This window comes from Branchiostoma belcheri, unplaced genomic scaffold, assembly GCF_001625305.1.
Source record: "Branchiostoma belcheri isolate BF01 breed outbred unplaced genomic scaffold, Haploidv18h27 scaffold199, whole genome shotgun sequence".
Taxonomy (NCBI): Eukaryota; Metazoa; Chordata; class Leptocardii; order Amphioxiformes; family Branchiostomatidae; genus Branchiostoma; species Branchiostoma belcheri.
Window position 1 is genome coordinate 352,871 of NW_017803479.1, and position 12,221 is coordinate 365,091.

General features: G+C 42.3%; 1 protein-coding gene across 1 annotated transcript in view; it reads right to left on the reverse strand.

The window, feature by feature from the left end:
* Nucleotides 1-1,855: 1,855 nt before the first annotated feature.
* The window catches only part of LOC109468310, a gene marked incomplete at its 5' end in the record, with an annotated part of 27,029 nt that continues 16,663 nt past the window's right edge, over nt 1,856-12,221 (reverse strand). Inside the window, 9 exons of the mRNA XM_019766561.1 lie at nt 1,856-2,285; nt 2,976-3,108; nt 3,611-3,952; nt 5,459-5,649; nt 6,167-6,276; nt 6,424-6,468; nt 6,569-6,672; nt 6,804-6,973; nt 7,245-7,464. Of these exons, the coding sequence (XP_019622120.1) occupies nt 1,856-2,285; nt 2,976-3,108; nt 3,611-3,952; nt 5,459-5,649; nt 6,167-6,276; nt 6,424-6,468; nt 6,569-6,672; nt 6,804-6,973; nt 7,245-7,464 (1,745 nt within the window). The remainder of the gene's footprint in view (nt 2,286-2,975; nt 3,109-3,610; nt 3,953-5,458; nt 5,650-6,166; nt 6,277-6,423; nt 6,469-6,568; nt 6,673-6,803; nt 6,974-7,244; nt 7,465-12,221) is intronic.

A 12,221-nucleotide genomic window follows, 5' to 3' on the forward strand; every position in this document is an offset into this window, starting at 1 on the left:
GAATGAGACCATGAGCTATTATATGTACATGTATGCCATCAGTATCTGTATTTAGTATACAGAATCAACTATTGCTTAAATACCTCCGCCAGAATGGTACCACGTAAGTACTATTGCAGATCCGAATGTAATATCTAGCACAGAAATCAGTTTGTTCAGTTCAGTTCATCCTAATCAAGTGACACCATGTACTGTCTTCACAAGTTCCTGTCACGCATGACAGAGGACAGTTCAGCACCGCCCAGAAATAACTATACTTAATCATTAATATAATTTAATATAATTTAAGGCTTATATGAAATTATAAGTAAATTATGCCACATTAACCATGTGTTCTGTCTAAATAGTCATGGTGACTTTACTTTATTTGGACTAATCTACACCTGTATACATTTTTTTTTCTTTTTAAGTAGAGTTGGATCATTTTCTTAAAGACATAAAAGTTCAATGTAAGACAAAAGACCAAATGAGAAACCATTAATTGCAGTACATTATAATCTGAGTTTACAGTAAGCGATTTTGTAATTCTATGCAGTCTATCAGATCGTGAGCAGAACATCAAGAAATCCAAGCCTGCCGAACATCCAGGCAGCCACAAGTTAACTTTAGCTGATCACTTCAGCAACTAAGCGTCAGAGAAAAGATATTCCTGTTCTGGATGTAAATATGAAGTCCAGTTTACCTATTTATTACACAGTCACGTAATTATAAAGTCCACTACTCCAAGTACAGATTGAAAACGACGTGCACTATTATTGGTATGATAATAAAGCAGCCTGTTTGAGTTTAGATTAAAATCCTGTACATGGTAATAAACCACATTCTACAACCATTAAGGCCTACATTGACTTGATTTTAAAGATAAAATTTACGCCAGCAAATATTTTATCTGGTTATAAGGAATTAGGCTCTGAGAAGTTTTACGCATACGTTCTTAATTGTGCTTATAACAATACCTAATCCTGAACTTTACCGTTCAGGCAAAGAGTTATATACAATAATATCTGGATAAAATACTATCTCTGTGATAGCATGCAAAAAGTTAGTTTTTTACAATACCTACTGGAATAGGACTGTGTATCTCCTAATCTAATTTAATAACCTGGGCATCATATTGGTGAGAATTAGATTTTAGGTACCTAAGGATCTCCTCCCTTAATCCAGGTGTAGCTGAACTACATTAAATTGTGCAAATTCCCATTACAGCAAGTGCTAAACTTGATAAATAACGTGAATAAAAGTATCAGGTATCCAATAACATTGTTTAAAAGTATCAGGTATCCTATAACATTGCTTAAAATTCTCAGAATGCATATTATATACTTGTTATAACCATATTCAGCCGGGGAGGGGGGCTTTTGTGTCGGCTAGCACATGAACGGCTCGTACTAGAACCGTCAAATTTGGTGACCTTCCCTTAAAATATCTGGCAACAATTTCATATTAATTAGATAAGCTCCTGATTTTTTGTGTTGCCATTAAAATTCTATCTTAGACACTTTTGTTAAAGTTTGGTTGTATTCCTTTACATTTTCCGGAAAAACAAGTTTTGACGGGTTTCCCCCCAAAAAAATCATTTAATTAATGACGACAAAATGACGTCATGATTACACAAAAAATGTTTTTATACATTAATTTCATTACTACACCATTCTCTCAAAACTTGGTGGCCCTACGGTAAGTGGTTGTTGGGTTACAAGGAGCGAGCCTNAACCCCCCCCCCCGGTCCTGAGCATCCCAAAAAAAGCCCGGTCTGATTAGGGTTAAACAAGTGGGATCAAACTTCTGAGACATTTATCATAGATCGATAGATAACGTGACAAACGGTCCATAGATCGATGTTGATGCTACACCTTTACTTGCTCAAATACATGGTCATAGGAACGGTTGCGGCGATGCTGATGAAGTACAGGACAAGACACAGCCTGTCCAGGACTTTGGCCAGCAGAATGTAGTCAGACACTTCCTCTTCGTTCTTCACGGCCTTGGTCAGCTCTCTTATCTCGGCATTGGTCAGATCTCCAACTTCCCTGACCACCGTAATCAACTCTTTAACGCTGGCGTTTAGCTCTGAGAGTCCAGATGATCCGAAAGCATCCTCAGTAGGGGTCGATGGCTGCTCGCTCCTCTCATGGCCACCGAAGTATATGACTTCTTCGTCAGCCTCCGACACGTTATCGGTTTCATAGGCGCAGTTGGTCAGCTCTATGGCGGCGTGGTTGATCACGTCAACCTCTTCATCGTTTGCTTGCTTATTTGCTGTCAGATCACCCAACAGCAGCATCCTGAAAAAACAAACAAAAAATGTACAAAACTGTTAAAATCATTCCAATGAATCTGACTTCTATGAATAATACTACCTATATATTAGTAAATGTTTGATTAGCCTTCGTTTGGTAATAAAATATTTACATTAATGACATAATGAAAAAAGGTTCGGTTCAGACAAACAATGATAAGATACGGGTTATCCGATTGAAGTCCTGGTGAGTTTCTATAAGATAAAATTTAGTAAAGAAAATAATCATATAAGGCGTTAGATAAAATGTATTCAAATGACAGCATCAAGGAAAAATGAATTATAATGCTGGCAAAAATATTATCAGCGAAAGTAATAAACTGAATATTAAACTATATAGAAACCCATTACAAAGTTTCAGGTTAGTTAATGTTTTAGATATCGATAATGTCATGTTATACACAGATATCATTAACGACATCTAATGCACTTTTTAATTCAGTGCGGCAAAAACGTTAATTTCCAAGGTCAATTTTCATGTTCATTCTTTTAATGCATTAAGTTGAATCAACCCTTTTCCATAGTATGATATATTTGTTAGGTTACACTGATTTGATTTTATGATTTTATGGATGTCATCTGCGTGCGCATTGATTTTCGACCTCTTCTAAAAAAATCCTTCCTCCAAAGCTCTGGCCTGGGTGCCATCCTCTGCCCAAAAACGAAAGGAAGGTACCTTGCAATGTAGCGGAGGAAAATTGTCTTTGCCGCCGGAGACAGGCTGCCCTCCCGGTCATGGATGACGATGATGACCAGAGTAAAGAACAGGAACAATCCCATCAGGCCCATGCATGTGATGATCAGCGTAGCTGTAACGTTACAGGTGGTAAACAGTTTCTGTAATGGAGCATTTCCCTACAACCTTCTTAAACGGATGATTTTTAAAGAAGTACTGTAACAGTATGGGGAACTGGCTGAAGGCAAAAGGCTAGCGGGCCGCCCCAAGCTCCGCTTCAAGGACAGCCTCAAGGCAACTCTGAAGAGCCTCAGCATTCCTGTCGAAAACTGGGAGGACGCTGCCACTGACCGTCACCAGTGGCGCAGACTAGTCCACCAGGGCGCCGAGCTTGCTGAGCGTCGTCGCATCAGCCTGGCTGTCAGTAAGCGGGAGGCACGAAAGGCGAGGGAGAAAAACCCGTCTCTGCAACCACTACCTGAGCACAAGTGTGACGTCTGCGGCAGGTGCTTCCGGGCTAGAATTGGGCTCGTCAGCCACACCCGGACACACAAGGACTGAAGTTGGGGTCATCATCGACTGCGATGGACGAACATCATCACTGTAACAGTTGTGTCAAATAGAATTTAACTCACCGAAAAACGGCAATGACCCCTTAACAGGAAGTACGTCTGTCACAAACACCAGGGACACGACCATGGAGAGTAGAATGGTCACTCCAAACGAGATCCGGTCGCCCTTGTCCAAGGGTATAATAAAGGTCATGCTCATCAGCACAACCAGGATGATGCAGGGTCCTACAGTAGTGGCGATGTGGAACAGGGGGGCCCGCGACAGGTGTAGAACAAAGCACGCTTCCCTGTTGTCTTTAGCAAATATCTTATCCTTCCGGTTCCACTCGCCCTCCGTTTTTGTAGGAGAGTAAGAGTTGCACGGAATGTTCCCTTTGTATGCTGCAGACCTGCCTCCTTGGCATTCTATGTTCAACATATGGTTTAAACATATTATGACTTAGAGTAATTTCCACATCATTTTGATGCTCATTATTACAATGTATTCAAAACTTAGGTCAAATTTTATTTTGCATAAAAATACTCTTATCATCTATCTATTTGAGCCACTGCAATACTACATTTGTTAATAATAATAACAAATGGTTTTTATTGTCCAAACAGTACCCGTGCAGTCGCAGCCTTTATACGGCTGAATTGATGCAGGGTATCATATAATAATCAATACAAATCACAACAATTACAACAATTAAATAATACACATAATACACATATTTGCTGCACAATTATTTTTTGTGGAACTGTCGCAAGGGTCTGTGCGGCTGCCATTCGGCGCCACAAGGTGACCTCAATACGACTTTCCCCAACCGAAGTTAGGTACCCATTCACACCTGGGTGGAGTGAGGAAAGTCGTGTAAAGTGCCTTTCCCAAGGGCACAACGTCGGGGCGCATGTTCAGACATGTACCGGGTACGACTCGGAATCGAACCCGGGTCTCCCCGCTTCATAGTCGATTGCTCCAACCACTACACCACCCGGCGCCACATTTGGTAGATGTTATTTAACCAGGATGTTAGAAAACATTTAAGATACGTACTATATGAGTTGAATATGCTTACTAGTCTGTAGCATTTAACTAGTAAAACACTCTTGTCCACTTTTGTTTAACTGTAGTTACAGAACAAGCTGCTAGGGAGCCAATACTAACGTCACTTCTTGTCGATCACAAGGGCTCTCTATCAAATATTTATACTCTAGGAGATGAATCTATTTTTAGTTACCTTCGCCAAGAAGGTTAATGTTTTCAGAGGCGTTCGTGTGTGTCTGTCTGTCAGTCTGTCTGTGGACACGATAACTCGAGAAGGCTTAAATGGATTGTCTTCATACTTGGTAGGTGGGTAGGTCTTGATGAGATCTCAAAATAATTAGATTCTGGGCCCCCTGGCCTCTTGTTGTGGTACTGCAGCTGAACTTCCGGTTTTGATATCTCTTGACCTAGACGTGCTAGGGTCAAGAAATTTCTATGAAAGGTAGCTCTTGTGCTGGGGAAGAAGTGACATAGGTTTGGAACTGCAGGGGCGTTTCTTTAAAAATATTCAAAAGAGGATAACTCAAGAACCGGTTGATGGATCGTCTTGATTTTTAATATGCAGGTAGCTTAAGTGACACTTGACGTAATTATGTGACAATTATGCAAATCTGGATGCGATCTGCATAATTTATGAGGAAATTCTATTAATCAGCTGCATTACATTATAGGACTATTTAAGCTTGTGATATATGTAATTGAGAACAAGAGAAACATAGGCAGATATTGATTATGTAAATTAACCCTATCTACACCGGGCTTTTTGGGGCTTGGTGGGACAAACCCTATGATGTTTACGGGTTATAAAGGGGGTGCGGGGTTGAGCCCCCTCCAGTCCCATGAATTCCCAGAAAGCCCAGTATATATAAGCTTAAAAGCCTTACGGATGATGGTTTCCTTGATCGCCGTGGCTGCAGAAAAGCACACATGACATTCCAAGGTGTCTGAAGGAAATAGGAAGGGATCTGCCTCACACACGGTGGTAGTCAGGGTTTCTACAACCCAGTGCACAGTACCATCGCTGCTCACTTCTACCGGCACATCCTTCTGTAGGCCTTTGTAACTCGGATCCGCGCTGCGAATTCAAAACAATTTTTGTTATCTGCCTTCCATCGTTTATGTCTTATATGTTATTGCCTTCGTCAGAAGAGTATGTATTCTGTTTGGCTGTGGTGTGAGTCCGTATGTAGTTCATAGGGATTTTTACACTCCATTGAAAATGGTGTGTTGTTTTCAGTCTGGATGATGTATTTGTGTATATCTCAAGATCTGGTACACGGAATACGATGATATTTAGCAGGTGGGTAGGTTGGGTATAGAGAATTATGTTGGTTGACTTTGGGTAAGAATTTTTTTTAAATATCGTTGACGCTGGATGGTCTGTGGATGTGATGTTTGGGTAGCATATATTTGTTGACGTAAGGGTTTAGTGGTGCAAATTTGATTTTAGTAAACCATATATAGATTAGATTATGATAAATGTAATCATCACATTTCTATGATCAATGAGAAAAATAGAAAAAAAAAATTACAAAGGCTCTAAGTATTTTCATGTAGGTATGCGGTCTTCGAATTCTTGTTGGAAGACTTACTTTCTTCTTAGGGTAAATGTTGGCGTCCAAATTCTGTCTCCTGGAATGCTGACTGTCGTGATGTTTTTGTAGCCGTCTTGATTCCATCTCAGTCGGTTGTCTATCCATGTCTAGAAAAAGAAAACATTTTACTCCCCAAAAGTAAAATGTCAATGAGAAAATTCTTTACGTCTTTTAAAATGTGGAAATGACGTGACAAGAACATTGCATCAATACGGCATTTCATAAGGTAAATTTTTCAAACTGTACCAACTTACGAAATCGATGGCGACAGATGCAACAAGCTGCTCCTTCTTTTCATCCTAAAATTATAAGAGTAACAACATATATTAAAATGTATTTATCATCATTTTTTTCATACCTGTAATCCAAAAAGAAATTTTAACACAATAAAGCACTTACCAAGTCGGCTATAATGTCCACAGATCCCGTGAATTTGATGATGATGCTCTCAGGTGACAGAGAATTCCCCACCAAATCCTCTTGTAGCATTTCCCAATGGTTTACTAAAGGAATGGTAGATTTAATATGATGTTCATACTGCAACAATATTTTTCGGTCACGCAGCAACATGCTGGATTAAAAAACAATTAACGCGTTGCAGTTGTTACGCGACATTTTGGTACATGACATTTACCTGAACAACTGGGCTTGCCTGGTTGCCAGACGCCTTCTTCGATGCACGTCGCTTCGCTGTCATTTGACGTAAGTTTGTATCCTTTGTTGCATTTGTACGTGACCTTTTCTCCTACATAGTAGAACTTCTTTCGGGGACTTGTATTGCCGTAGTTTGGAGGACCTCTGTCCCTGCAGCCTTCAGCATCTGGTATGGTATGGTAAAACGGGTAGTGTCAAAGCCATCACCTCATGAGCTAGCTAGCACACAGGTATGTTGCTTCTTTTTGTCCAAAAGAGGTAAACGAATAGTTCTGGTAAGCAAGACATAACCGCGCAATATACATCATTTGCTTCGAAAATGCCCTTGCCTGTGCATCGTGAGTTTAACAATAAATAACGACAAACGTACCGAGACACGTTATTGTGTGTTTATAAATCATTTTCTTACGAGGCAACCTACCACAATGTAATGTCACATTCCTCCTGGCTACCGTCTTCGGTCAAACAAAATGGTCGCTCCAGACCGGTGGGGTTACGGCAGTAGTTGTTATCCAGGTTTGCCCAGGGGAACTCTGTCTTGTAGTAACCAGCTTGCGGAGCTGACCACTGGACACAATCTGCCCCTGATGCAGTTTTACTCCATGTACCACGGTAATTCATTCCGTTGCCATGGTAGCAAACTAAGGAACAAATATTATCAGGTATACTAGCATACATATGCCAAATTATATGTTCCTAAATAAATGTGATAATGTTTTTGCCGATATCAAACATATCTTATGGCTATAAAATAAAATAACCAAATAACGCTATCATAATCCTCTAATTAGCGAAATCAAGATGTAAAAAGATACTTTTCGTTTCACGAAAATGAATTTATGCCTATCTCTCTAGCCGATACAACAGATTTTAACAGCCAGAACAAATGATCAACCAACACGATTTGCTCTTTGGCGGGAATAAGAATATTTTTAATGTCAGAATGGGATCAGCCCCCAATAAAAACAGTCGTAGGAAACCATGGTTCCCCACACTAGGCAACTCGCCTGGTGGTTCCCATGGGAATCGATATACACAATTTCTGATAGGATTTGTTATGTAAAGATAACATGTCAAATCTACAAATTTTCATACATCATAATACTAGTATTCTATTGTCAATCAAGAATTTTTTCCACCACTTAACTTGGTAACAAAGGTTGATAATTGCTAACTTTTAGACACGAAAAGAAATATGTGTATACATATAAATAAATGGATACATATATGTATATATAATATATATATATATATTTGGTATACAAAAACCGTAGTAAAACGTGACGTATCTAACTACGTGAAGAACTTGGTAGACATGTCATGAACATAACTCGGCTGGTATATATAAGTAGCTAACTGACTAATATCCAAAAAAAAAAGGTTGATACCTTGAACATGGAACTGGACCATAAGCATAATTAAATGGGATTAGTCAAAACTAAAATTAAAAACTAGGTACAAATGTTACTTGGTATATGAATACTGCAAGAACTTCGGTGAGTAAAATTGATACAACCGAACAAATTTGGTGTATCGGTAAAAGATAACAAAACAGTTGTTAATAGGAACAAACCGCCTGATATAGACGAAAGTAATGATTAAAACTTAAAGCACAATGACTGCAGGGATATAATAAACTGTGCAGGTATCCCGACACGTGGTAACTCACCACCGAGTCAGTACTGTTGTTACTAGGATATTACAACTCGCCACTGAGACATTTTGTAACAGTATTACATACGAAGATATTTCCTGAATGCGTCTGGGGACCATCGCCCTAACCTCCGGATGGTTGTATCAGGAACACCTTGCAAAGCAGCTTGGGTTGCTGCCCCAATGCGGAACGAGTGCGGTGTATATCTGTGTGGATCTAGGTTTGTTTGAATGACGCAAGCATGAAGCACTTTTGCAAAGTAGTCACTGGTAACTGGAGAAGCGTTTTGTGTCAGGAACAGATACCCCGGTCCTCCCCCCCTCAACTGTAGATATTGCCTGATGTTCCCTACTGGGCAGTATCGGCTGTCCGGCTGCGCCAGAATAGAAATGGTAGACGGGTTGGACGCCTTGCTATGCTTGTACGTCTTAAATGTGACCACGAATGAAGTAGGGTTACCGTGTGCATCTAACTCAGCGTGAACGTCAGATATTGTCAACGTGTGCTGGGCTTCGCGCGTGATGGCAACCTCGCCGACGCGAGCGAAAGCGTAGTACATAAAAAGGACATTGTCTTGAACAGACAGTTATCGTATTCCTTGGGAACTATGTGTGTTAGAGAGTGTATCAATCTGTGGAGGATGGGAAGGGTGATAGGCAGCCTGCCGTCTGGTGCGTGGTTCCTCTGAATTGAATGTAATAACTTGCGGACAAAGAAAGTTGAGGTGGGATCCGTAAGGTTTTGTAACTTATGGATGAAGCTGATGGCAGAAATCTTAGATGTAATAGAAGAAGGGGCGAAACCCTGTTGATGTAGGTATGCAATAAATCGGCCTATCAGCGTTTCAGGAATGGGCAATTGTGTCGTGTCCTTGCCATGAATTGCTACATTGAACTGACGGAAATGTGTCCACGCAAGGCGGTACGCATTGACCGTGCCTGGCGCTAGGGAGTGCAGAAGTAAGGTGTTCACTGACTGATCAAGTTGCTGGGCTGGAGATAGGGTGGGATGTGCGTCGGGCACCGGTCCATGTGGGGATATCTCTGTCGAAAGAGGTCCACCTGCAACCAGGATAAAGAATCAGCCATGTCATTCCTTGACCCAGGGATGTGTACTGCTTTAAACAGGATATTAAGACGAAGGCTTATAAGTACAAATTTGCGCACCAGTGGCATGATTGATGGGTTTTTGGAGGTCTGTCTGTTGATAATATGGACGAGGGCTTCGTTGTCCGTGTGCAACATAATGCTTCGATTTGACCACTCTTACCCCAAACAAAGATAGCTACGACAATGGGGTGGAATTCTAGTATGGTTATATTTATGTTCCGGAGAGAGTGGGGCCAATCTCCAAAGAGCCACGCAGTCTGAAACACAGCGCCATATCCCAGAGAACCCGCTGCGTCTGTGTATAGGTGGAGGGTTGTATTATTGATAAAATGATCATCTATGAAAAAGGACTTTCCATTAAATTGCTCCAAGAATTCACTCCATATTTGTAGATCCAGTCGAGCCCCTGTGTCTATATTTATTTGTGTTGTCTTACGGGACTTTCTTTTGGTTAGATCAATCAAACGGCGGAGAAAAGCGCGACCCGGGGAAACTACTTGACATACGTGATTCAACAGTCCAACCAGCGATTGAATCTCTTTTAAGGAAGCCGATGAGCGCTGGATGAACTCTTGAACTGCATTCTTACACCTATATAGCTTGTCTAAGGGCAATCTCGCCTCCATTGCTATGGTATCAAGTTCAATCCCAAGGAAAGACATGATTGTATCAGGGTGGAGAGTTTTCTCCCCAGCCAGAGGGACCCCTACGTCTTGACACATGTCGCAAAATGCTGCAAGATCCCGTTCACAAGACGCGTATGTGTCGTTTGCGAACATAAAATCGTCTAAAATGTGAGTGGGGTATCGTATGTTGAGTTTTTGTACTGCCACCCACTCTAACGCGGTGCTGACTGCTTCAAAAATAGCACAGGAAGTGGAGCAGCCCATTGGCAAGCATCTATCGTAGTAGAACCCATCATTAAGCTGGAACCCCAGAAGGTGTTGATCGTTTGGGTGAACTGGGATGATTCGAAAGGCGGATTGTATATCTGTCTTAGCCAAGTAACACCCTGGACCTAGGGTCTTGATATGTCTGATTGCGGCATCAATATTAGCATACGAAGTAGAAGCGAATTCCCGAGGGATGCCGTCATTAACAGAGCTGCCGGCTGGGTGGGACAAGTCGTGTATCAACCGATATTTGCCAGGCGTCTTTTTTGGCACTGCGAATAATGGAGACAGGAATATGTTTGGGAAAGGGGCTGTCTTAAAAGGACCAAGTATTCGCCCTGCCTCGAGCTCGGATTTAAGTTTTTCTCGGATAACTGGGGACTGCCAAGAATTGGAGGGAATGAAGTTAGGTGCCGGGCGATGCCTGGGGCCAAAATAATCCAAGGCAAAGCCGAGTGTAAAACCACGAATTATGTAATCTCTTTCAGGATTACTGTAGCCCTCTAAATAGACAGCTAAGCGGTTAACGTCCACGGGGGTTGGCAGTTTTGGGCTGGGTGCTCTTGGGACACGTGTACTTTGTGTGCAGGCCGGAGCAGGTTGGGCATGTGTGTTTGTAGGGGCAATTTGTCGCGTTAGGACAGTATGATCCGGAGATGTGGTAACGAAAACAATAGCCTCGAGGCAGAGAGTTGTCATTGCCCTGTGAGTGTTGTTGTCGGGGCTTGGATGTTGTAGGAGACGAGCCAAACTGGTTGAATGCATCTACGTAGAGTTGCATATGTGGCACGTCCCAGGGGAGATTTGGGGTATTGTGCCGAAGCTGCCTGAAGAGCACGTCATACTTTCCCCACTGAGCACCTCGCTCTGCGAGGGATCTGATCAGGTGTGAGTACATTATCAGTTGGGGGCTACGCGCGAGATGCTTTTGGATATATATGTAGTGGTATACAGAAAAAGCCAGTGACCACTGAGACAAAGTAAGGTATTGCTTATTGCTCTCTGAGGGGCTCGCCAGTGTCAGGGTTGGTGATCCTTCCAACGAGTCCAAGTTGACTGTGTACTGAGAACGAGGACGGGAGTTTGGGAGTAAATTTTTGAAATCAACGAACTTGTCCTCCCAGATCTTGTTTTTTATCATAACTGAAACTCCCGTGTCTAGGGGGAGATGGACACCCGCCTGCATCAAAGAATTGTCCATGCGATAAGCGATTGAAGACGGATCACCAATGGCTGACACTGGCCTTACATGTATCTGCCCAGAGCTACTGACTGTACTAGTAGCGTTACCTAGCCCTGTTATGTTGGAGGCCAGAGTGGTGCCCAGTCCGAGAGACTGGGAGATGCTGCTGGGTGATGGCATGCGCAGACCAGGCGGTGACAGGCCGAGCGTCGCTGTCGTTGAGTAGATAGGGACGGTGCTGGACGAGGTAGCGACACTTGTCGCTAGGATACTGTTCTGTAACAGCGACACACTTGATGCAGTGGTGACGGTGTTAGGAGCAGTGGTTACTGCAGCTGTTACGGTCGCGGTTGTCACCCCTACTGTAGCAGTTCCAACCACGCCCCCCTGAACGCTTGTAGGGACTGCTAGTGGGTGGGCACTGGTCTCAAGTCTGTCCATGAGTCTCGTGGTGACCTCCTGAAGGTCGTGCAGCTGCTTCTGCAACGTTTCATGGTGAGTTTGGGTGGCTTCTGCGTATGTCCATCCCCGGTCGTGGACTGCTCCTCCACGGTGACTG